This window comes from Simochromis diagramma, unplaced genomic scaffold (genome assembly GCF_900408965.1).
Source record: "Simochromis diagramma unplaced genomic scaffold, fSimDia1.1 OVJJ01000617.1, whole genome shotgun sequence".
In the NCBI taxonomy this organism is placed as follows: domain Eukaryota; kingdom Metazoa; phylum Chordata; class Actinopteri; order Cichliformes; family Cichlidae; genus Simochromis; species Simochromis diagramma.
The window spans coordinates 924,356-951,145 of NW_024386953.1; the positions used below are offsets into that span (position 1 = coordinate 924,356).

The 26,790-nt window shown below is 41.5% G+C and overlaps 1 protein-coding gene across 8 annotated transcripts in view; it reads right to left on the bottom strand.

Annotated features, from left to right (window-relative positions):
* Positions 1 to 26,790, bottom strand: part of ryr2a (ryanodine receptor 2a (cardiac)) — a 262,686-nt gene that overhangs the window by 105,981 nt on the left and 129,915 nt on the right. For 5 of the 8 annotated variants that reach the window (XM_040038551.1, XM_040038549.1, XM_040038552.1 and 2 more), the window contains exons 35-54: positions 25,217 to 25,303; positions 24,596 to 24,727; positions 20,124 to 20,218; positions 19,862 to 20,037; positions 18,852 to 19,504; positions 15,973 to 16,173; positions 13,967 to 14,072; positions 13,668 to 13,811; positions 11,774 to 11,901; positions 10,797 to 10,942; positions 9,332 to 9,446; positions 8,997 to 9,129; positions 6,600 to 6,703; positions 4,188 to 4,323; positions 3,897 to 4,083; positions 3,011 to 3,122; positions 2,312 to 2,432; positions 2,038 to 2,207; positions 1,405 to 1,625; positions 1,154 to 1,244 (exon numbers count right to left, since the gene is read on the bottom strand). In XM_040038551.1, coding sequence (XP_039894485.1) covers positions 1,154 to 1,244; positions 1,405 to 1,625; positions 2,038 to 2,207; positions 2,312 to 2,432; positions 3,011 to 3,122; positions 3,897 to 4,083; positions 4,188 to 4,323; positions 6,600 to 6,703; positions 8,997 to 9,129; positions 9,332 to 9,446; positions 10,797 to 10,942; positions 11,774 to 11,901; positions 13,668 to 13,811; positions 13,967 to 14,072; positions 15,973 to 16,173; positions 18,852 to 19,504; positions 19,862 to 20,037; positions 20,124 to 20,218; positions 24,596 to 24,727; positions 25,217 to 25,303 — 3,258 coding nt within the window. The remainder of the gene's footprint in view (positions 1 to 1,153; positions 1,245 to 1,404; positions 1,626 to 2,037; positions 2,208 to 2,311; positions 2,433 to 3,010; positions 3,123 to 3,896; positions 4,084 to 4,187; positions 4,324 to 6,599; positions 6,704 to 8,996; positions 9,130 to 9,331; positions 9,447 to 10,796; positions 10,943 to 11,773; positions 11,902 to 13,667; positions 13,812 to 13,966; positions 14,073 to 15,972; positions 16,174 to 18,851; positions 19,505 to 19,861; positions 20,038 to 20,123; positions 20,219 to 24,595; positions 24,728 to 25,216; positions 25,304 to 26,790) is intronic. The other 3 variants (XM_040038554.1, XM_040038548.1, XM_040038550.1) reach the window with 2 other exon arrangements.

Below are 26,790 nucleotides of genomic sequence, written 5' to 3' on the forward strand. Positions count from 1 at the left end.
AAAGCACTTTACAATTCCACTATTCATTCACACACTGGTGGAGGCAGCTACAGGTGCAGCCACAGCTGCCCTGGGGCAGACTGACAGAAGCGAGGCTGCCATATCGCACCATCGGCCCGTCTGGCCATCACCAGTAGGCGGTAGGTGAAGTGTCTTGCCCAAGGACACAACGACAAAGACAGACAGAGCTGGGGATCGAACCGGCAACCTTCCGGTTACAAGATGAGCTTCCCAACCCCCCTGAACCCCAAATAAATAATAATAAAACTGTTAAGTGTGCGTCACTATTTTGAGATCCGCGGCTGTAGGAGCCATATGAGTTGTTCCTTTTTTGATTAAGTGGGTTGGTTTAAATGGACTCACTGTATTGGTGCACGGGTGTGGGGCGTGTCTCATGGGTGTGGTAGATGATAAATGTGGTTGCACTCACCTCTTGATGTTGATGAGCAGAAAGGTAGGGTGAGCATGAGACAAAACTTTCTGTTGAGCGCAGCTTGAATGATTTTGATGTATTTTAACTGTAACTTGATGGTTTATGTATATTTATGCACTAATTGATGCCATAGGCCAAGTTGTAGTTTGGCATAGTAGTTAGTGCAGTTCTTTGTGAGTAGCAGTTCTTTGTTTGTGCAGTCTGTGCATTTGTTTAATAGTTAATCCCAGGCGCTGATTTGTATATTGGACAGTTGCACGTGGAATAAAAGGAGCAAATGGTACAGAAGTGTATTTTATGTGTCTATTGTTGCGCGTCATCTGTGTCCTCATGTTTAGCCTGCCGCGGCCGTAGGTTGGTTGAGCCGCAACAGCGGCAGTGTGTCATGCAGGACGCATCTCGCTTCTAGAAGTAATTTTGTGAGACAATAAAGTGTGAAAGGATCTACTGAGCAGTGTTTTGTCTTCCATCAGATGCCTCTGAGGAATCAAAAGAACGCGGTGAAGTGTTGATATTTAAAACAATGCATGTTTGGCCATGTTATAGAGTACTGAAAATGTAATGTAATGACTAGTAATTGCATTCTTAGGGGAGTAATTAAGTAGCATAACTATTAAAAACAAAAACTCACAAGTAAGATGTAATAGATTGCATTTTTAGACAACAACCTGAACACTGATTCCTATACATGCAAACTTTGTTTCCGACTTTGTTTCTCACCTTCAGAGGCATCTTGGTGTGCTCATTAAGTAGAGGAACATCAAACACCAGCCTCCTGAGTAGGTGCTGCATCATTGAAGGCCTTAGCTTACTGTACATTAAGAGGATTCCATACGTTAGTGGAATGTACCATCACTGATCAAGAATACAATCAAATACGATCTATAGCATGTGTTTTTAAAAAAGGGTAGACTAAATGCTAAATACTCATTAAAGGTTGACTCATATGTGCATGTATGTCTTCATCTTACCCACAAACAGCAAGCAGACACTCCTCTATGGAGTCCCTCTGAGCTTTGGTGAGGCAGCAGCCTTTGGACAGGCGATAAACCGTATGAAGCAGCGAGTCAATTAGTGAGGCGAACGGCTCCGTCCCCGCAAACAGCGGCGCACATTTAGTCAGGAGAGGCAGCACTGCTGTACACAGATACCTGTTGAGCGCCAGTGCCATGTCTGTGGCACTCAGAGCAACCTAACACAAAGAAGGAGAGAAACAATAACAATGTAATAGAGAAACTACATGTGTGGCATGTACATATGTTTTTATACCACTGGGGGAATACTATACACAGTGAATAAAATGCGTAGTTGTGCCAGTAAGAAACAATATCAAAGGCTAAGTGTCGTGTTCCCTGGGCCTTGGACCTATAGGCTTTGAGTTTTCTGGAGTTCTTCTGTTTTTTAGTAGTGATTAACTTTGTATTTTGGTTCTATTTTCTGTTGTGTTTACATTTATCCTTCTGTTGTTGGTTTCCTTGTTTATTGCTGTGTTTTTTGTGTGTGGTTCAGTCTTGACTCCTTGTTAGTTTACCTTTCTGTCTTTTTGTCAAATCTGTATTTCTGTTCCTGAAGAGAAAGAAATATACACACAGACAGAAACTTACAGTGTCCAGAGAGGCGGCAGACCTCAGGTCTGGTAAGAACCCAACCTCCAGAAGGTGGAGAAGAAAATTCTGGTCTTCTATACCATAGACACGGTCCAGGAACAGCACCATGGCTGCTTTGTGGTCTGGGCAGAAACCTGCTGACATGTCTGGCTCCACAACCAACCCATCTGTACATGCACGCAAACACAATTCAGTTCTTGATTGCTGATATTACAGGATCAGTTACTGTTATTACTGGATTAGATGTCATCATGTCAGATGACTTTCTTACCTTTAGCCAGGTTAGGCATAGAGAATGAAATACTGATGACTCCCACCAAGTCTTCAATAGGAATAAGAGACCTCAAAATCGCTCTGATACGGATAGCTTCACCTTTACCAGCATGGATCAGCTAATAGAAAAGAGGTAGGGCTTAAGTGAGTGCACTATATACGTAAGGCTGCATGTAGGAGTTGTGCATTTTGAATCGCTGGTACTCCACTTGAAGGCCAGCCAGCACGGAGCCCGTAAGACCACACATACGGCCAGCGACAACTCTCACTATCAGTGACTCAATAATCCAAAATATTAAAACAAGCTCAGTCCCAAACCCCTCTTACCTGGGAGCTATTGTCTGAGACATAGAGGGTAAAGCTACTGGAATTCTTGCTTCCGGGCAATCTAAAAGTCTTTGTGCATACAATATCTGCAAACAACAACTACTCAAAAGAGGCTTTGAAAACACATTCTGCTCACTAAAGAGACACGTCGAGCACATTTTTAATCTGTTTGTGAACACAGTCAGCTATTCAGACACGATGCAAATGAAGTCGGAAGAAAACTTCTCTCCTCAATCATTTCCTAAGGCATTTTCCAGTCAGGTGCTCTAATTGGAGATAGGACCCTGTATAAATAGGTCACTGACGAGGACGACAAAGACAAAACAGAGACAGCTGAACAAACGCACGTGTGCAGTACAAAGTAACTCACATGCATCTCTGGAGCACAGCGGCCCAGCAGGTCAATGAGAGCAGAGTAGAAGGTCATGATGGCATTTCCCATGTGAATTGTATCATCTTCCTCTTCCCCTGGCATGTCACTGCTACACACAGAGACACACTCTCATATCAAATGCCCCTAAATACTTCAGACCATTTTCTTCTGACCTGTTATGCTCATTTCCCACTCTGTGCTTGTACTGTAGTTACTCATGAACTTAGTGACAGGATAATTGGTTCAGGCTGATGTTTGTCTGAAATTGTTCTTTTCTAAATGGAAAACACAGGAAGAGATAATCTGCTTGAACATTGTTAGTACTGGAAATACGACACGTAGTTTAGGAAGTTACCAAAAGGTGTGCCGAAGGAAAATAGTGCGCTCAAAGTCATATCCAACTGAACCCTGGGATTTTGTGGCAGGCATTCATAACTATTCAATATATACATCTGCACAACAAATTATAATTGCTATGAGTCAGCATTTTGTATGCCCTAATTTCCATCTTAAGAAAATCCCTTAACATTTAACAGGTTGTCGACAAGCCATCTAGACTTGTAGACTCATGTACAGACCTTTGTAAGGAATTTAGTCTACCAGGCAGACCAAATGCAAACAGTCAACATGATTGTGCTAGCGAGCGCTTCCTGTTAAAAGTGAGGTCTTCCTTGCCAGTGTCGCCAAGTGCTGCTTATAGGGAATTATCTGACAGCTGGTACCTTGAGTGTCTGGAGATAACTGCTGCTATGAATGGGTGCTGTATAAATATAAAGGAAATGTAATTGATCCTTGCCTGTTCAGTCCAACTGATCAGTCCTGTTCTGTCAGTGTGAACTTTAATATGTATATGTAAGTAATCAGGTTAGAAGTGTTGTCATACAGTGCCTTGCTGCTCTCAGACATAGGAGACGGACCATCTCTGGAGGGATCCTGAGAGATCCTAATGGCCTCCTCCATTGCTGCCAACAACCCATCACCACCTTCACCCCGAAGAGCCGGGCCAAAACATTCTGGTCGACGAATAAGGAGCCTTACCACAACATTGGCATTCTCCTCCACACTTTCACCTGGCCACATAACAGGGACAAGTTGCTAAGTTTGTGGTTGCACATGATACAAACTCCAGTGGGAAATAAATGATCTGACTGCAGTCGTATGGTTACATTTTTACCATTGCAGAAGACAGCAAAGCGCAGGAAGTCAAGGTATCGTTCCCCCTCCACAGGGTTCCAGCCAATGTCAGGGTATCCCTTACGGACCAGCATCACACAGCTCTGCAGCCCACACCCAGCTAGATATTGTACCACCTGCAAAAATAAATTATTATTATTATTTTGGGTTGTTTGTTTCAAAAAGAAAAAATATAGCACAGTGGAAAGACACCTACAATTTACATTTAATTAACAGAGATAGAACAAAGCACAAAGGGCTTCAGCAGTATGGGATGCATAAACTGTGCCCACAGCTAGAGCTTGGTTCACATTACCGGCAGCGGGGACGGATCTACTGTGGTGGCATGTGCCACCTTAAAATAATCTCAGCGTGTAGCTTTCTGGATTTTATGCTAATACATTTGTTTCCGGTGTCACATATTCATAGCCTTTACAGACTATACAGGAATAATGGAATATCTCAATTTGGCGGCCTGAAGATTTGCTTTATGCAGGTGATGTTGTAGCCCACAGTCACAGTCAGATAAAAGTAGAAACCTTTGGTCAGAATTACTACTCCTGTGGTGTAATGTACTGCAAACTCTAAAGCAAAATTCTAATAAGATGACTGTATAAAAAGTTATTGTTGTGTTGAAAGCCAAATAGATTTGATTCTTGTTATTTATTCATTTTTGTTTAACAGTTGTTATTTTCTGACCTTGATGGACAATTTCATTTTTAACCAATGGGAATTGTTCTCCAGCCTTTAACTGTTTTCCGTTTGGTTACGCTGGTAAGGCTGATAACTAAATATGAGAAACATTGTTGCTGTTGAAAAAGAGGTTGAAAAGCGAGATGTCTGTTTTGTTAACTGCTAGATCTGGAGACCTGAAGCTGTTTCTTGTAAATGCAAAGTGCTTTGCACTGGCGAGTAGACTTTACAGTTGCCGCTGCTAACCAACATGCTGAAATGTTAACCCCGCTAACTGCTGCTATATAAACTCGTACTCTATTTTTTCTAAGTGGTTTTAGCTTGGAAGCTGAGTACATATTTGCATCTACATGTTTTAAAGTAGTGTTTCTGCTAACCACTGCTATTATCAATTTGTATAATGAATGGGGTATAGTGAGACTGCTGTCTTAAAGGAGCAGTATGAATAAGACCTATGGAACTGATTAAGTTAATTTCATGATTAATATGCATTATAAATATTTGATTTTGATAGTTGTGCACCAAATTTAAAACAGAACTTGAATTTACAAAGGAACACAGAACCGATTTGGGGATGAAGTTTAAGCCTAATTTTGTACATGCTTTCTTCCTTAAGCAGACATGTTTATGTATAATTGTCAGCGTGCATGTGAAGTAACTCTGAGCTCCCTCTTAGGTCTTTGAGCTGAAGATCAGAAAACTGAGAGTCCACAGAAAGCATCAAGGTTGCATAGACCTTCTGGAAATCCACAGTAGAGTGATGTTCCTTCATTGCACTGGAGGACGAGCCACAGCTCATACACAACTGAATCTTGCAGCCTGCTTGGCTGAATTGTGTAAGGACAAATTATACATGAATCGTTGGACTGATTTCAACCAATAAACTATTCAGATCACCCAACAGGCCTGAACTGGAAAACACTGACATTTAAAAGACCCGGGTCTGACTTTATTTTATGTTTTTGTTTCTCTCCACACACTCCATTTAATTAATGTATACTTTATTAATCCCCTGTAGGGAAATTACTCTCTGCATTTAACCCATTCACTCAGTGAGTTCCTACGCCAGCAGTGCGTAGGAACAGTGCTGGATACTGTTGTCGGCTGTAATACAGGGTACAATATTTTAATACAACCAGAGCATTGTGTTAACATTTCTGTGGTTCTGGTTATTTTTGTTACATATTGGTTATCATTTGGTTCTGTTTGCTTTACCTCCAGCTTGCACTGGTTACAATGATGTTAACACCATAAATGCATTAACGCGGCAAATCTCCATTAACGAGATGGATGGCGTCATCGCATTAAAGAGCTAACAGCACTAACGCTTTTGTGGCATATTCAAAGGTGTAGGAAGATGCTGGAGAAGGTTATACATGGAGCCAAGGCTCACCATCTACTTTTGTAACTTTCTCTGAGGCAACAAGAACTTAACAGACCCTAATCTTCATAAGATGGCAGCTCGCACCCTCGCCAGATTCCCCTTGCACCCTGGATACCACCCGTTTGACCCGCTGCCCTGTGGTCGACACCTCAGGTCAATCAAGTCATATCTTCTTCCCCAGACTGTATTTTATTCCACCACAGTTGGTACAAGTTCGTTGTACATGTGCTGTGACAGTAACGGGCTCTTCTATTCTATAGGCTAAAGTGACCTCAGAATATCTAATACAATTTACGGTTTTCCTTTTGTGTGTGTCTAAGTCTTTGTCAGCCTCACCTTCTCCAGGTCTGGCTCTCTTAAAGCAAGGGCAAGCTCATTATTATCCATGACTGATGCTGCAGCCACATCCAGAGGAGTGGATCCTCGCATAGATGGAGATGCTGAGAAGAGGAAAAGACATATGTAAAGTGTATGCAACTATGCAAACTTTCACAATAGATAGTCATTTGCTCCAAAGCAACAAACATCCCAGAGCTAGAGAGAGTAGTCTGTCAATCCAAAAGTCAGTGGCAATCTGGGAGGTAGAGCAGGTCACCTACTAATCAGGAGCTTGGTGGTTCAACCCCCATCTGCTCTAGTCTTCATGCCAAATATCCTTGGGCAAGATACTAACCCTCAGTTGCTTTACGATGCAGCCATCAGAGCGTGAATGTTAGATGGAAAGCATAAAAAAGTGCTTGTGCAAATGGGTGAATGAGGCAAGTTGTGCTCAGAGTAGAAAAGTGCTTTAGCAGAACCAGTCCATTTACCATTTACTTAATCCCCGAATGTGTGTTAGTGTGAATGCGTAAATGTGTATTCTAAAGTGCTTTGAGTGAGTAGACAAGATTTATATAAATATACACTGCAAAAACTCAAAATCTTAATATATTCTAGTCAAAATATCTCATCACACTTAAATAAAACACAATCAGTTACAGAGTAACATTTCAGTGAGATATAAGAACTAGGGCTGGGTATCGTCACTGATTTCTAGAATCGATTCAATTCCGATTCACAAGGTCCCGAATCGATTCGATCCACCATTCGATTTAATTCGATTCGATTCGATTCGATTGGAATCTGGGAAATTTTGACAGTCAGAAATATTATAATTCAGATCAGTACATTTACATATTTTTGTATCTATTAAAAGGAAGCTGACACACGCAAGACTTTATCAAAGGTGTGAGCATCACAGCAGAGGCCTTTGTGTCAAAGTAGCTGAAGATAAAACACAGAAAAACATGAAGGTGATTTTCCTGGCCTGGGATTTTATAAAAATAATCTGCAGTACATCAAAAACGAAAGAAAACCATTAAACAACACATGAACATTACCTCTGAAGTTACAGCGGTTTTATTAGAGACACGGCTAAGCGTTTTGCATTTTGCTTAATTTTAAAAAGTTTAAATTTGTTCAATATTGAACGGCAGAAATTAGGTTTACTTTTCGGAAGTAAGTAAAAGGGGAAAAAAAACGTCGGCCGACAGCGCTGTAAACAACGGTAGACTTGTGCGTAACAAGCAAGCGAATAATGCAGAAAAGAGAGAGAGAGAGAGAGAGAGAGAGAGCTGTGCATGAAGTGTGATTTTTATCCTGAAAAGTCAGCAAAAGTCAGAGGGAATTCATGATGATGTTTATGTGAAGCGTAGTTTGGATCTTCTTTTGCTGCTGGTTTGGTCAGTATTGTTTGGAGAGAGATAAATGTAACAGCCATATGATCAGTGCAAAAAGGGCGTAAACACACAGCGCGGACCCGCGGATCAGAATCAGCGAGCTGTCGGCTTTCAGCCCCGACCGTCAGCTGAGAAAGGCGACATCTCACTGATTCTGATCCGCGGGTCCGCGCTGTGTGTTTACGTCTTTGTGCAGAAGCCGTGTACCTGCTCTCATTTACTGTCTTAGCTGTTTGGTGGTTGTTGAAATTTTGTGATCTTTCACCTGAGATTCTGGCATTTCGGGCAAAATAAATTAATATTAAAAAATCGATTCAGGATTTTAATGAATCGATTTTACGTTATCCAAGCCAGAATCAATTTTAATCGATAAATCGATTATAAAAACCCACCCCTAATAAGAACTTGTTTTTAGACAGTGCATGTTGGATCTGGAGAATTTTCACTTGTTCCATTGGCAGATTTTTTTCACTTATTTCAAGCAAAAATATCTCGTATTAAGATGTCCAAGCTGTGAGCTGGTTCCACAGAAGAGGGGCCTGAAAACTGAAGGCTCTGCCTCCCATTCTACTTTTAAATACTCTAGGAACAACAAGTAAGCTTTGTTCCCATACTTGAAACAAACTGTCAAGTTTCATAGCTAATGCATTCATACCATGAATACTGGTGGAGGACTGTGTTCAAGTCCTCCACCAGTATGTCAATGTTCATTTTTTCACCCTGACAGAGAGCGCCAAAACGACACCAAGCGCATGTTTGTCTTTTTGAGCTCTATGTCTTGTGGGTAAATTGCAACGTCATTCTTCAAGCTTTTACACAACTCTGTAGCTGCTACCCGTCCTCAACTACCAACGTTAATCAACAACAAAACAATTCTGAGCTAGTTCCCTTTATTCCCTTTGTTATTAATGTTGGTCACCATGCATTGACAATGTCTTCAACATTCCTTCATCTCCTGTTCTCTTCATGATAAATATTCAACTGAAATAATGCTTGTTAGGTCATCATTACTCACCCAGGCCAACACTGCTGTTCTCCAGCAGATAACTCAGATGGTCAAACATGGCTTTCTGGTTCTGACGGCTGATTCGACAGAAGTAACATAGAAAACGACAACAGTTGGCCACCATTTTTGGAAAGGTGATTTCCTGAAAACACACGTGCATCACAGGTTGTTAGACAAAATGTCCCTTTGTGTTTATTTATCTGAAAATAATTCAGGGGAAAAACATATATTTAAAACATTTTGTGACACATAATTTATTTGAAATACGAATGCAACATTTCCCCATTGCTCTACCATTCTTCATCATGACTCTTGAGTATGTCAGCACTATTACTACTACATACCTTGGAGTCTCCTCCACTGAGCACATTGACCATGACCTCCATGACAGTCTCGTGCATTCCCAACGCTCTCATCAGGTTAGGATGTTGGTAAAACACTTTGTTGTTCATGATATCTCTGAGAGGAAGAAGGATGGGTGAAATTTAAACCGACAGCTCAAACTCTTTCATATATTAACTGTTTAATATTTGACCAGAGTGTTTTGTTATGACAACAGTGATATTCAGGTTTTGACATTTAAAAGAGGTTCATGGGTGCTCACTTTTATTATAAGGCTTTTGGATACAAACCAAGTAAGAACAGTTTTGGGTCAAGTGCAACCAACAATGTCTAAAATGGAAAAAGCTGCCTCAAAAACCAGACTTCATTTTAGTTTAAAACCTAATCTCAAACCTAATCTGGGTCACCAACAATGTTGATCTTAACAAACATCTGTCAAATGGAACCAGAGTGCATTTTCAAAGTTGCTAGATAATGGGAATCGCATGCTTGTGACATTAAATCCACCAACTGACTACAAGGAGATTAATAAGGGGGAAAGGGATCATTTCCTTGTATGAAGCAAACCACAATTAGCCACTAGGGAAGAGGACCCATCACCTAAAAGCAGCAATCAATAATGTGAAGGTTACCTATATGACACATGTGCACATGTATTGTGTAGCTTCAGCTAGACTATAGATGTCAACAGTTATCTGCCAGGATTAGCTGGTAAATGCTACCAAGTCCACCTTTACCCTTGCCAAGCAAGCTAAAGTGGGGCTTGGAAACCACATTAGAGTAACTTGAGCTATATGAAGCAGACCAAGTTACTAGTTGCAAGCAATCTAATGCACTCCAATGCAAGGCAATTTGTTGCTTTGTATTTAAGTGTATAATAAAGTGCTGAAGACGAGGCATAGAATATGTTTGTTGAGTGGTATCAATCCTGACAGGAAGGCTGCTCTAGATCAAGATGCTGCAAATTCTCTGTGAAAAATGCAACCAAAAGAAAGACTTTTGTGCATGAATACAGGTGTTCTTTGGGCACAAAGGTTTGCAAACCATTGAAACAAAGCATATAACCCATAGGTAAAGTGAAATGTTCCTGTTTTTATTGTGCTGGACTGAGATATACAGATTATGTGTGCCTAAGCCATATCCTTACATGGACACTCTTTAAAGTTAGTCTGAGCAGTTACCCAAGAAGTAAAAGAATACTTGAAGACAAAAGTCCATCTACGACTAAGAGAAATTCTGAATTTGTTTTTATGTGCCTGTAGGGCATTCTGTAGATAGATTAAAAATCAAATATACACACATGCACAAAATTGTAATTGCTCTGTTTCTGAACTTTCATTCACATAAATATTTGTTTACATTTCTCTTCTTCTTGTTGGGAGTTAAAGCAAGTCTAAAGAAGAAAGTACTCCAAAAAAAACAAATCATTCAGACACGCAAGAGCCTGACAGATAAGCGTGCTCTCACCCCAGCCCTCTGATCATCAGTTTCTCCTCCTCTCTTCCCATGCGCACACTCAGCAGAGATCTGATCTGACCGAGAGCCGCTAACAGGTTGATAGTGTCCTCGATTGATACTGAGTTTATAGTGTAGGTTTTAGGAAGAGCCCGCACCTGCACAGACATATTCATACCTTATTAAACTGATTGACATACATTTAATATACAAGCAGAAGCACTGTTACTGTGCAAACGGAGCATGATATTTCACATCTGTACCTGAAGTAAGGAGAGATAAATTAATACACAGAAATTAACAACTTACATTGTTCTTTTCAAATAACTGTAGTGTTACTGTGAGAGTGCAATCTGATGTGGGACAGAAGGATTAAATTTTAATTCTAATTTAATGCTTTTAACACGGATCAATTGAAGAGAAGCTAATATAGGAGAAATACGGGCTCTCTTTCAAGTTCCAGTTCGTATTCTTGCTGCACCATTCTGGATCAGCTGAAGGCGGTTCAGGGAGTCTTATAGAGCATCACTCTGAGACGGGATGTTTCTAATATTAGTGACACTGTGCAAATAAATGAAGAACGTCCCACATGTTTGTTTGACTTGTGGAACTTGTTGTACTAGACTTGATTATCTGGTGAATTTATGACCACATCATCTGAACAAAGCTGACAGTCGGCCTCTGGTGAACTGGTAGGCAGGTCACTTTTCAACAAATTGAAAAGTAGCACCAAGGATTGTTTGCATGTGCATTTTTTGCTTTCTTAACAATTGTTTTGTTCAATCTGATCTACTTGACAGTTGCCAGATTTATTGTTTGGGACCCCAGGAAGTGTGTCACATATGGAGCAGGCTGGATAGCCGCTCCTCATATTTTCCTAAAAGAACAACTCTCACATCAGATTGTTACAAATATAGCATGACTATATTGTATACATTTATTTGGAGATTCCAGTGGTATGGATTTTCTTTTCTATTACACACACAAACCTGTCCACCAATGCCATCATACTGGCGGTGAAGTAGGACAAACATAGCTCTGACCAGCTCTGGATCCTCTATAACTGACTCCTGAGCCCAGCGCACCATCGTATCGGAAATGAGCTGTTGTAAGGTACCTTAAGGAGAAGGATAGAGAAGGAGGAAGGGAGAGTAGGTCAGAGATTGAATGTCCTGAAGTCAAAGATCTTATTTACTTTTTTTGTCTCATAGCTACTACACTGTTAAAAAAAACATCGTAAAAAAACGGTAATATTCTGGCAGCTGGGGCGCCAAAATACTACCGTAAAATAACAGAAAATAACTTCCTCATAAAAATACGGTTATTTCCAGTAATGAAAGTAGTCTTGTTGTGTTGAGCTAATTTTACATGGGATTCTGCCTTTTCCAAGTGCGTTTAGACATCAAATTAGGAACATGTTAAAGTGATCAAACAATGAAATTACCTATAAACAAGGTCAATGAATGTGGCAATATGAATCATAATACGTAAATGTACAGAAATATACAGTTAACAGTTGGTTTAAATAATAATGGATTGCATGCCCTGGGACAGACTGACATGTGTTTCTTTGGTGTATTAAGAGCTGTTTTCATGTGCAGAGGTGTTTTTTTCTGTTCTCAAACTGATCTCCCTGTTGGAGCTCAGTCTGGGGGAGTTATTTTTTTATCCTTATCTTTCCTCATGTGGTGCATTTTCCATTGTTATACCTCTCTGACCTGTCTTCCCCATGTGATGTTTTGTGTAATGTACGTATGATCGGAGGGTAAGATGACGCCGCCATTGCGTGCAATAGGTCGGCAGGTTTATGAAATTTCCCCTTGTGGGACTAATAAAGGTATATCAAATCAAATCAAATCCATAGCATTACATTTGAATTCAACAGTTCGATCTTTCAAATAACGCACAGATATTTGTGAGATCATGATACATTTGTGAATGTATTTTAACAATCTAAATATGCATATGTACAGACAGATACAGTTAATAATCATGAAAATTACGTTTTATTACATTACAGTGATTTAACGTTAATTGACATTTGAAATGTGAAATCAGTCTATTTACGTAACTTTAATGATGTTCTAGAAGAACAGAACAAAACTGTGAAATGCAGCAAAAATACTTTTATATTAGCATGTTTTCCTACAGTGCTGCCATACCCGCGACCTTGTGGTTGTTAGTTCACATTCATTGGCCGATGCTTAGTGTCATGTTATTATGTGTCCCAACATCCAATGGCATGTCACATTGTTTTCATGGCCACACCCTCACCCCAGGTGCAGAGGCCTATTTCTGTTCAGGAATGTTGGGAATACTTTGAGATTTATATTAATTGCAATTCCTGCCTCTACATATATTTATGTTTTTTTTTTTAGTTTTTATTCCTATTAATTATATTTTCACTTGTTACCTCTGAATTATTGAATCAGACCTAGATGACGTGAGATTTTCAGCACAATTATAATTCAAATTCTCCTTTAATTATTGATTATTCTCATTAATTTTCGATCATTTTATATATTTTTCCATAGTTTTACATTTGAATTTAACAGATCATTCTCTCACATAACAGACAAATATTTGTGAAATGATGATACATTTCTGAATGTATCTTTACAATCTGAATATGCACAAAAAAAAATATTTACAAAACAAGTAAATTGTGTTTTATTATATTTACAGTGATGTTATGTTATTTTACCTTTGACATGTAAAATCACAGTCTACTTATGTAAATTTAATGATATTCTAGAAAGACAGTACAAAACTGTAAAATGTACAGTAAGATACTTTGACATTACTATTTTTTGGAACAGTGTAGGCTTGTACATTTTCCTATTCATTGAGAATTACTAGCAGCTTATTTAAGAATGGCCTTACTGGGTTTCCTGTCTTTTTTTTCCTTTGGCAGGTTGGCCATCTTCTTCTTTAGATAAGCCACTTTCTCCACCAGTGACATGAGTCGACCTCGTATGGTGAAGTCACTGTCACAGTTTATGCCTCTCTCCTCGTCCAACTCTATACCTAGCAAAATGGGCAGATCAATGCATGTATGGTATGTCTACAATTAATGAATACTGACTATACACACATTACTGTTATATTTATTAAATGATATTATGGCTATTGATCTTATTCTGGCAACTGTAGTTAATGCAGCAGTGTATTGTGAAACGGACCACAGTGCCTCATCAGATCTTCATGGAAGTCTAGCAGCTGTTCTCGGATGTATTCAGGACAGGGACACTCCTGCTTCTCATCCTTAAAGTTTAACAGCATGTTGATCTGCAGATTGGTAAGAGAACCTTTAAAGCGACCATTAGATTTTCAATATAGAAATCCAAAGTACATACACATGTTTAGTTACAAGTTACAAGATGCTGTGAAAGCTGAAAGCTTTACTGAAATCATACACGTTGTGCTTTTGGCAGGACCTTTCTGCACTTTGCACAAATGAAAGCCTGGAGACCACAATGAGCAGAAAAAACACTGTAAAGCTCAGTGGACCAAAATTCTTCCACAACGATGCAAGAGAAAATGGTCCTTTTAGGTTATTGCTGGTAAAAGTGGCTCTACAAGATGTCTGTTTAGATTCTCAGTGATCCAAGTCATGGTACTCTTAAGAGCCTTAAAAGAAGGTGACTGGACTATAAAACTTTTGAAAACATTTCACCTCTCATACAAGAGGCTTCTTCAGTTCTAAAACCAAGAGATTCCCAGGTTTTTAAAACGGTAATATTTAAACCCAGTGGGACAGTGGCGTGGGGCAATGCCTCCCAGTGGTTTCACTCCAACATGTGAATCATCACATGTGGAAAAAAGTTGTGGATCACTATCACCAGAGGCTTTGGCTGAAACCATTGTGAGACCTTGCCTTACCTTATCATATGACCTAATGAAGTCACTTGACACAAGATGTAAGTGGGGCCTGGGGGCCTGAGGTATCTGGGAGGGGTTGCTGGGGGATCGCTGACAGTTGGTGTCGTAAGCACAGTTGACCTAGATGTCCTCTTTTGCTCCTATAAACCATCTGTTTTCTCGGATCAAGCTGTGAATGCTGGCATGCATGAAAGATTGACCTTTATCTTTTAGGTGTAGATGTACAGCCAAGTTTTGTCCTGTTGAGGTGGCCCTTCTATGCTATGCCATGCATTTTTGGAGTGGAGTGGAACATGTTCTGCCCGGTGGTGTAGGGTCCTGATTACTCCAGGTTTGTGTTCCAGAGGGTGATGGGAGTCAAAGAGGAGGTACTGGTCCGTGTGTGTGGGCTTCCGGTAAACTTCAATGTTGAGGTTTCCATTCTCCTTAATGTGCACGGCGCAGTCCAGGAAAGGCAAACAGTCGTCCTTTGTGTCTTCCCTGGTGAAATTTATGTTTTTAATCACTGAGTTGATGTGAGCAATGAAGGATTCAACTTTTTGGATTTTGATTTTGACCCAGGTGTCGTCAACATATCTGTACCAATAGCTAATACTATCCCTTTAAAAGAGCCAAGAGTGTACTTCAGACCCAGCCACACACTCAGACAACAACTGGTTCATCCCAAAGACAAAACTCCTAAACACAATCTTAACAACGTAGTGCATGCTGTGCAGTGTAGCAAGGAACGCCCAGACCTCTACATTCGAGAGACCAAGCAACCACTGGCATAAACACATGGCACAACAAGACTTGGCTGTTCATCTGCATCTAAAGGTCAAAGGTCACTCTTTCGAGGATGCCAATGTTCACATGCTGGACAGAGAAGACAGATGGTTTTAAAGAGGACTGAAAGAAGCCATCTATGTCCACTGTAAACGGCCATCTTTGAACAGAGACGGGGCTTATGACACCAGATGTCAGTGTTGAGATCCCTTCCCAGATGCCTTAACGCCCACTCACTGCCTTCTGACCTCAGTATATCACATGATAGGGTGGGGCCAGGTTTCACTATGGGTTCACCCTCAACCTTGGCTGATTAGCTGACAGTTTGCAAAAACTGTGTTTCTATACAAAGCCAAATTAAAATAAAATGTGTATGTAAGTCGCATTATTTACTGCTCTTCACTGAGCAAGAGTCCTCTGCTAGGCAACCATTTGAATTACAGAAAATGTTTGTGCAATAAGATTAATAGCAAGTAGAAGCGCTCCTCTAGATCTGGTTACAGTTATATTTATGCTTTATGTTGTTCTGTGGTGTTCCCACCTGTTCCTGTGGGGGAGATCTGAACTCTTTGGTCTTCTTGGCAGTAAGGGCTGCAGACATGTTGAGTGCCAGCATCACCTCATTGTAACGAAATCGTTGGTTTTCTTGGAGACAAGCCACAAAGTCATCAGAGAAGGCCACCACTGCCTCAATACGATGGCGCACCTGGCAGTCACACAGGTACTGCAGCACATGACACATCTACACACACACACACACACACACACACACACACACACACACACACACACACACACACACACACACACACAAACAAAATTACATGGTTTAAAGAAGAAATTTAAAAAAATGCACATAGTGGCCATTAGGAAATCTCTTTCTAAAGCGATTTAGATATTAGGGGAAAGTTCTCATTCTGTGAAAAATGCCAAATCATACTGTTCCCTATCTATCATTGTAGGATTTCAACCCTCAACCTAAGTCAAGACCATGCATGACCCTACAAAACTGACAGATGACGCCAATGCAGAAATCCTGCACAAATGAATTGGTGTCATTACTTCATTAAAAAGCTTGTTTAAAGCCCAGTACAAAGAATGTCTCGTTTTTTATGGTAAGTATGATAGGAATTTTACCAGAAATTTCACCAGAAATTCTTGGTGTAGCTGCCTCTGTAGGAACAAGAACATTCAGAATTTGCCATAAGATCTGGGTCTTACTGCATGATTCTGGTTCTGGGTTCAGCTTTTTCTTTGATTGGGAACTTTCTGTGGAGTTCGTTCATTCTACCATCTGCTTCTAAAGATAACTGGCAATCTAAATTAGGCTGTCAATATGAGAGTAAATAGCTTTCTGTCTCTTTATGTCAGCCTTGTGATGAAGTGGTGAACTTTTTAAGAAGTACTCCATGTCTCATCCCACGAGACCTAGAGTGTAGCCCAAAGTAGCTAAGATAACTCATGGATAAGTGTTCTTACAGCATAACTAAGTGGTGGTTTAGCGTTAACCGGTCTACCCCTAACTATAAGCTTTACCAAAAGGGAAAGTTTTAAGCCTAATTTTAAAAAATATAGAGAGTGTCTCTCTATCTATATAAATCCAAACAGGGAACTGGAAGAGGGACCAAATAGCTGAAGCCTCTTCCTTCCATTCAGATTTTAAATACGCTAGAAACCCCAAGTAAGCCTGCAGTCTGACAGAGACGTGATCTGTTAAGAAAATACAGATCACTTGTTAAGATTGGTCCCACATTCACGTGTGTCTTCAAGACACGATCTGCACTCACAGATCATGACAACAGTGCAGTGGTTTGAATACCTACAGCATGCTCTAATCGCTGTAATAAAATGTTATGATCAGTAGCACTGAATGCTATTGGACAAGCACAGAGATGAGTCCACTGTCAGAGGCCACAAGAAGATCATTTGTAACCTTCACTAAAGCTGTTTCTGTGCTGTGATGAGCTCTGAAACCTGACTGAAACTCTTCAAATAAACATCCCTTTGCAGATAATCAGTTAGCTATTTTACAACTACTCTTTCAAGGAGTTTTGAGATAACAGATGGTTTGGAGGAAGTAATTACTTAAGTCAGAAAGATCAATCTGTAAATATTAATGGCACTGAAAGTAGCTGTACATAATGGTCCATTTGAGATGCTTATTTTTTCTCTAATGGTTCAAATTTCATTTGTGAAGAAGTTCATCACGTCATTACTAGTCAACATTAAAGGCCCAACAGAGCTGTGACTTTTTGTCAGCCTGGCTAAAGTGCTGAATACAAACCTAGGGTTGTTCTTATGTTCTTCAATCAGTGATGAATAATAAGATATTCCAGCTTTATGGAGGGATTGAATATGAAGGAGCAAACTATTTCTCCAGGCTAAATGATGATCTTCTCAATTACTGAGACACCATTTCCTCTCTAGCTTACGTGTTATCTGCTTTAAGGTGCATATTTGTGAGCTACACCAGGGCATGAAGTACTTCTGATTTAAGGCTTTCTCTTTCAGAGGAGCAACAGTATCCAGTTGTATTAAGTGAAGATGTAAAAATATTAACAAGATAATCGACCTCTGTGGGAGTAGCATTCAGGTTGCTGCTCTGGACACAGAAGAAGGTAACAGTGGAGTAAATCAATCTGTTGATCAATTATTAAATCATTTACTAACAGGGACTTGGAAAAGACGACCGTATTATTTAAAAATTCTATGTGAAAGGGCCTTTATGGTATGTGATGTATTAAGTTATTAGAATTTCTCCGGTACTTCGATGATGCATAACTGTACAACATATATTTACCTTTGCTCCCATGTCTGATTGAGACTTTTGCACAACTGAAATTCTTCTTCTGTCTTTGCACTTGTGTTGTGTTTTTCCAAGAAACCAGAACCATGTGCTTACATTGGATTGTTGAATATTCTGATTTTATTTCAGTATACTGCTCACACCATCTTGGCACCTGGATGTCTATGATAAAATGTCTCAAGATTTGTCATAAGCTATGTTTTTTTTACTTTGTTGCTTTCTACAGCTTTGTTATCACAGCCAGAGAAGCTGACCTCAGTGCTGATCACATCAGCTTATAGCTAATGTCCTTTTACACACACTACTTCATGTAGGGATTCCTATTTCGGCATGACCTCTACATAGTCTGTAAAATCACTTAGGTCAGGTAATATGTGAGTTAATGTCAGTTGTCACTGATGCCTGTTCAGTTCTACGCTTTGGGTCTTCCTCGGTCTCGAGATTTCCTTGCATGCACATGGAGGGTCCTAGTTACTAGTTGGAATAACTATAATAATCCCAACTGAAATATAAACAGAATATGACCTTTACCTTAGCAAACAAAAATGGTAAACAACAGTGAATTTCTATATAAGAAATGCATTTCCAAACTGGGAGTTTCTACTTAGTGTCACCTGGAGTTTTACAGGCTCTGGCAGCTTCATCTCTAACAGTCCTTCTTTAGGGACATTCAGCACGCCCTCCTTTCCTCCTCCTTCGGCTTCACCCTTCTTTAGCACCTCCAACTCCATGCAAAGTGCATCCTGCTTATTGCGTCGTTCACAGAACACAGAAGGTTCAATCAGTCGGAGGATATTCTTCAGATCTCCGTTTTGGAAAACGCCCATGATGAGCATAGTATATAACAGCTTGATGAGTGGAACAAATAGAAACTCTGTGCTTCCTCCTACTGGGTCCCGTACGTGCATGCTTCCCTCCCGTACTGCCTCTGTCAACATCTCAATGGTTTTAACTTTCAGTATATCTAAGGGGAATTCAGGGCTGTACTGGAAACAATCTCCTGATCCACTGTTGCCGTTGTTAAAGCATGATGGTCCAGGCCTGGAAACAAAATTTGGGGATGTGAAGTGCATTCTGGGTCTCAAAGAGGTGCTGAGTCCAATGCCTGGCAGGCCATGTTTCTTCTTTTCATTTGGGAACAGAGTGATGCTCTTTGTGTCATTCGTCATGGGAACAATGTACTCATTGTTCATCATGAGGCGAGCTGTAGCATAGCTGCTCAGGTGGATGTCGATGAGGAGGTCATAGTAGCCAGCACGAAGAAGACCTGTGAGGACAGACAGAACAAGTTTGATGTCTGCCCTGTAACGTTTACATGCTTCTTTATCATGTTCAGTACTATTGCACATATTAATTCTTCTTATGTTTATTGTTTTATGGACTATCTAAGGTGCCAAGGTCAAAAAATTAAATGAAATGAAAAAAAATTACACTATTCATATTCTTAACCAGCTGTCCGATTAAGGGTTGTGGTTTTACTCAGACAATTGGAACAGTATTTTATAAGGCTAACGCTGAGAAATAGACATAGATTCAGAAAAAAATTCAAGAGTTTCTATAAAGTAGGTTTACTATATAGAAAATTGAGAATGAGAATATGCTTTATAAGCAGTGTGTCTGTTACCTGGCATATATTTATTCTCTATAGCGTAAAGGAGCTGTGCCTCATCCACGTGGGAGCAGAGGGCATGAGCTACTCGGTTGTTTCCCAGAGCACAGATGGCAGAGTACAGTCTGAGGGTATGGTAGTGAAATTTTAATAAGTCCTTCTGCTCTGACAGTTCCAGGATATCCAACGACCTGAGCAACAGAAAGGTACACACTGCATGAGAAATGTGAGGGAGGAAGGATGAAAAGGTGTGTGTGTTTAGCTGTGTGGACTGTACCTGTTCTCCTCAGGTATGTGCAGAGACATGAACTGCAGAGGTTTGTTACACTGCACCAGCCAGCCATGTCGATCATTTGCTCTGGATACTGAGACCTGGACAAAAGTCATACACAACATACGCTACATTTGAGATTATTTTTCAATACTACAGAAAACTCTATATGAAAAGATATTTATCCATCCATCTATGAACGGCTTATCCCAGCTGCCATAGATAGAGACAGAAAACCGTTACCTATCGGGCAATTTAGACTGGCCAATTAACCTAGCCCGACTAACTGCATGTCTGTGGAAGGAAGCTGGAGTACCCAGAGAGAACCCACACAAACTCAGGAAGAATGTGCAAACTCCACACAGAAAGGCCCCAGCCAGGTGGTGGAAATGAATTTATTTAAATCCCACAATAAAAATCCATCCCTCCATCTATTTTCTTCCTCTTAATTGGGACCAGGTCACAGGGCAGCAGCCTAAGCACCTCCCACAGGACTCCCCAAGGGACATGGTCAAATGTGCTGCTGACTTCGACTGAGGACATTGTCGGGTGTTGGAAGGAATGCTTCGCGGATTTCCTTAATCCCACTGACACGCCTTCCTTAGAGGAAACACCCAAACTCAAGTATTTGCTTCAGCCACTGCCCCGTTCTGCTTGGCCTGTTGGTACCTACCGGCTGCTTCCGAAGTCCTTCAGGCTAACCAAGCTCAATAGGACTCCTTCCATGGCTGATGGTTCCCTTCCCCTCTGGGGTTGACCATCTGGTTCGACATCTGGTTCGGTGGTTGGTGCATGACAGGCACCAACCACCTTGCGGCCACAACTCAGTGCAGCAGCTTCAGCAGTTTTGGTCCTGAACGTGGACCATTTGGACTCAGTGTCCCCAGTCTCCCTCGGAATGCTGTCTAACTCTGTTGGAGGTGGGAGTTGATGCAGGTGAAAGGGATATTGGATACCCACCCCATCCCATCAGCCCAGCACACATTGCACCTGACCCCTACGGTGCCTCCTGCAGTTTACCATGACCTAGCTGAAGTGTTTAGCAAGGACTTGGCTCTCTCATTTCCTCCGCAGAGACCATATGACTGTGGATGTGATCTGCTCTTGAGGGCACCACTCCCCACCAGTCACTTGTACAGTCTTTCTAAGCCAAAATGGGAGGCCATGGAACACTAAATCAGTGATTCTCTGGCAGCTGGAATAATCCGCCCTTCCAAGTCCCCACTCAGGGCGGGGTTCTTCATTGTGGAGAAAAAGGCCAAGTCCCTCCAAACAAAATAACGATAAAGAACAAGTATCCCCTGCCATTGTTATCTTCTGCTTTTGAACTGTTACAAGAAGCCACCATTTTCACAAAATTGGATTTAAGGAATGCCTATCATTTAGTAAGGATCAAGGAAGGGGATGAGTGGAAAACAGCTTTCAATACCTCCCTGTTATATTTCTAAAATGTGAGTTCCAAGTTCAGTCTGTCGCTTTTTGGGGGGTTCATTGTGGAACAGGGATGGGGCGATCGTGGCTCAAGAGTTGGGAGTTTGCCTTGTAATCGGAAGGTTGCCGGTTCAAGCCCCGGCTTGGACAGTCTCGGTCGTTGTGTCCTTGGGCAAGACACTTCACCCGTTGCCTACTGGTGGTGGTCAGAGGGTCCGGCTGGCGCCAGTGTCCGGCAGCCTCGCCTCTGTCAGTGCGCCCCAGGATGGCTGTGGCTACAATGTACCTGCCATCACCAGTGTGTGAATGTGTGTGTGAATGGATGTGTAAAGCACTTTGGGGTCCTTAGGGTCTAGTAAAGCGCTATACAAATACAGGCCATTTACCAGGGCCAGCTGCAGGTGGATCCAGCTAAAATTAAGGCAGTGGTAGAATGGCCGGAGCCCCAGACTCATAAGCAGCTGCAGAGGTTTCTGGGCTTTGTAAATTTCTACAGCAATGATTTCAGTCGCATTGCTCTGCCCTTCGCATGTTTAACCTCTCCCAAAGTTCCTTTCCAGTGGGCTCCTGTGGCGCAGCAACCATTCTCCGAACTCAACAATAAGTTTGCCTCCATGCCCATCTTGCTGCAACCAGACCTCTCTCAGCCATTCATAGTAGAAGTGGACACGTCGGATCTGGGAGTTGGAGCGGTGTTATCCCAGCACTCTGGGGGTAAGCTTCACCCATGTGCATATTTCTCTCGTTCAGGCTGAGCGGAACTATGACGAGGGAGATCGAGAATTGCTGGCCATAAAGCTCGACTTGAAGGAATGGAGGTGCTGGCTAAAAGGGACGGAGCAGCCACTGATCATCTGTAAAGGCCGCAAAAACCTCAAGTACCTGCAAACGGTGAAGCGCCTCAACTATTGCCAAGCCAGGTGGGCCCTGTTCTTCACTCGGTTCAATCCAACCATCCTGCCTGCAGCCTGCATCATAGGGGCCCTCACATGGGAGACTGAAGGTCTTGGGAAAAACCTGACCCTGGAACGGGCCCTCCTAACTGACTATACATAACCACCGCAGTGCGCAGCAAAGGGATTCAGTGGGCCCACTCTGCTAAGTTTAACTGTGGATAAGAACCGCACAATAACACTCATGTAACGCTTGTTCTGGTGACCGTCACTAGCTCGAGATGTCCAGGATTTTGTTTCTGCTCGTTATACCTGTGTGCATTATAAGGCCTCCAACTCTCCACCAGTTGGGTTTCTCAGGTCCCTGCCTATTCCCAGGAGACCCTGGTCGCACATCGCCCTGGATTTCATAAGTGGACTACCACCATCCTCAGGTAATGCCACCATATGGACCATTGTGGATTGTTTTTCTAAAGCTGCACATTTCATTGCTCTGCCCAAGTTTCCCATCCCCTTGGAGACAGCAAAGCTGTTGACTGTTCATTGTTCTGCCTTGGCATAGCTCAAGACATTGTGTCCGATTGGGGTCCACAGTTCACATCATGGGTTTGAAAGGAGTTTTTGCTCTGTTCTGGCGGCCCAAGTGAGTCTTTCCCAGACCAACGGGCAGGCAGAGAGGGCCAACCAGGAGCTGGAGGCAGCTCTATGTTGTGTGGTTTCTTCTTAACAGTCCCACTGGAGCTCTCAGCTGTCATGGGTGGAATATGCCCATAAATTGATGACCTCCTCAGCCAGTGTCCTGTCACTGTTTGAGGTTTCACTGGGATATGAACCTCCGCTCCTTTCCATCACTGAAGGGGAACCCTCAGTTTAACACCATCTCCATCGTCCTGCCTTTGCATTCCTGACATACACGTTGTTCGGCCAAGCTTTAGCTATCAGAAAAATGGCCTCAGTTTTGATTTTAGAATATTTTGGTATATACAGTCGTGGCCAAGAGTTTTGAGAATGACACAAATATTGGTGATGAATTAGAATAGCAGACTGGATGCGTTACAAAGAAGGGTGATGCTTGAAACATAGGCAGCCATCAATGTGTTGCATGTAAAGGCCTTCACAGGCAAGTATGTTGTTGCTACTAAGATCGCACCTAAATCAACTGGATCATCGGATTATCAGATCATCAAGAACTTCAAGGAAAGAGGTTCAATTGTTCTGAAGAAGGCTTCAGGGCACCCAAAAAATCCAATAAGTGCCAGGACTGTCTCCTAAAGATGATTCAGCTGCTGGATCGGGGTGTTGGCCATCACGGAGTTGGCCATGGGGGATACTATTGTCAAACACGATAATTTCAGTTTTCCTGTCATTTAGAATAAGAGAATTACCTGCGAGCCAATTTTTGACCTCGTGCATGCACTCATGAAAGCCGTGCAAAGACATAACGGGATCATCAGTTAATTCGAAATAGATCTGTATGTCGTCAGCAGGACAATGATCCCAAGCACACCATCAATTCCAAGTCTAAATGAAAAAAAATATATACAAATGAACACTTTGCTAAAATTCCTTCATAGTGCTTTGACAGATTTATGGCCAAGGATGGCACAACCAGTTATTACTGCAAATATTTTGGATTTACCTGGGTTATGTTTGTCTAATATTAAAATGTGTTTGAGCTTAACCATATGTTAAATATGTTAAAAAAAAAATAAAAAAAAAAGAAGGGAAATAAATAAGAAATCAGCAACGGGGCAAATGTTTTTTTTTTCACATGATATTATATTTAATGCCATTTGAGTCTCTATGACAGATGACATAGAAATGGACTATAAAATGGGCCATTACTTGAAAAGCTGTCTTAGACTATTAAGCTCTTTCTACCAGAGAAGATTTGACAAGTTTTTCATGGGTAAAATCCACATACTAAACTCTGCAGCGCAAACCACACATGTGTTTTCCTTACAAATGTGGCACAATTTAAGGGGAAATAATCAGTCATGCCAGTGGCATGAGATTTAATTTAAAAGTAGTGCTTTATTATATGAGATGCTTATGAAGGGCGGATAGTGTACACACTCTGCATGAGTTTGCAGGTGGCAGGTTTGTGTCCCGGGCCTGTAATAGTAATGCAGAACTATAGTAAGACACTGTTACCTTAAGGAAGTGGTTGGAAACACGACTCCATAAAACAGGAGTAAGAAACTGTACGTGCAGCCGTGGAGGACATTGGGAAACTGGGTTCTTCTTCTCACTCTTAAACAGACCAGCTGATAGAGGCATCACATTCTGACAGGACACAGAGAAAAAGTTGGATAATGACCAAATACATACATATCTATCTATATACATCTCTCTCTCTCTCTCTCTCTCTCTCTCTCTCTCTCTCTCTCTCTCTCTCTCTCTCTCTCTATATATATATATATATATATATATATATATATATATATATATATATATATATATGATACTACTAAGAAGCTGCTGACAATAATGGACTTGTTTAACTTCATTTAACATGTTTCAGGGCCCACTCACACAGCAGAACACCCCTTTTGACTTGGTCTTCACTTATGGTGTTACCATTGACCATTTGTATATAAATGAAGTTGTTTTCAGTGACCAGTCTCTTTTATTAATTATTTTACCAAGAGTCATTCTCTCAGTTCTTCCCTTTTTGTTTTTGATTTGTTTGTGTGTGTGTGTGTGTGTGTGTGTGTGTGTGTGTGTGTGTGTGTGTGTGTGTGTGTGTGTGTGTGTGTGTGTGTGTGTGCTCACCTTAATACGACCCAGTTCAAACTGGAAGACATTAGGACTTGTGGCCTTTGCAAAGACTGCAGGGAACAGCTTAGTACTGGGTTCCACCTGTGCATGGGAAAAGTTTCTAAAATTACCTATAAATGCTGAGGTGATCTGTCAAATATAATCTTTGGACTGTCAAAGTCCATAACTGCCGCACTCTGAAATTTTGAGACACAGTGTGCAGTCAGAGTGTCAGATTTAGTGTTGTTGTGCTGGTAATACTGAGTGTGCAGTATGAGACATGCCTGAGACACACAAAGTAGATTTGTACCTACAGTTGTGGTCAGAAGTTTGTATACATTCATCATAGGAATGAATGTCATGGTCTCTTTCAAACATTTGCTTTGGTGTCTCACTATGGGGAATGCTCTCGCGGGATTGTCCTCAGAAGCCTCTATGTCATCAGGGAGGTGCCGCCCTCCTCCCTATAAAAGGATGTGACACAGTGTCATTCAAATTCCTCTTCTAACTTCTTAGAAGCCCCATCTCTCCTGACTGCTAACGTGAGTGCTAGCTTAACAGTCTATTCAAGCAAGCTAACAGCTTGGTCACCGGGCGCTAGCATGACTCACGTTTTTAGTTTGCCTACTTTTCACCATAAAGCCAAGTTGGAGAGCGTGTTAGCTTCCACCGCGCCCCACACTAGGGGTCATGCTTGAAAGACCATAGCACAGATTTCCACTGGTCTAATGTCCATTCCTTGTGTTTCTTGGCCCATACAAATCTCTTCTGCTTGTTGCCTTTCCTTAGTCGTGGTTTCTTAGCAGCTATTTGACCATAAAGGCCTGATTCACACACTCTGAACAGTTGATGTAGAGATGTGTCTGCTACTGGAGCTCTGTGTGGCATCTATCTGGGCTCTAATCTGAGGTTAACTTGTGATTTCTGAGGCTGGTGACTCAGATGAATTTATCCTCAGCAGCAGAGGTGACTCTTGGGCTTCTTTTCCTGGGGGTCATCCAGCTGCCATGCAGACATTTAAAAATCCCTCATTGCCGAGTTCCTCTGGAATTGCAGAACCCACTGGCCTAGGAAGCATGTCCTGCCTGCTGTTCAGACCACAAGAAGAAGCTGACCACCTAACATCCCCCATGGATGAGCTGGACCAGCACATGCTCTGTGTTCCCTTCAGGACCCAGTTCCAGAGCCCATTTGAAGAAGTGTCTTCTGCCTGGGACCCGATTTTAGATCACGCAGTGCACATTCCAATAAAGAGACGACAAGATGCTTTTCAGCTGAGTCAAGGGTCACAGTCTCACTAGCACACACAGTTTATTAAAAACTCATCAAGTGCATCCAGGCATGTTGCTGAGGGCACAGGAAAAGTTTGTGAAAAACACAGAAAACATGTTGAAAACATATTGCCCTCACACACAAACACCACTGGGGTCCATTTCCTTGTGGTACCCAGCCCCATGAATGCTGGGCAGAAACAGGCCAGGGTTGCAGAACCTGTTTCTGCCACAAGAGGAAGCCAAAGCACCCTCCACTGCCTGGCTTTGAGCCCTCTCTCAGCAAGACCAGAAGGGTGGCAAGCTCTCCCTACACCA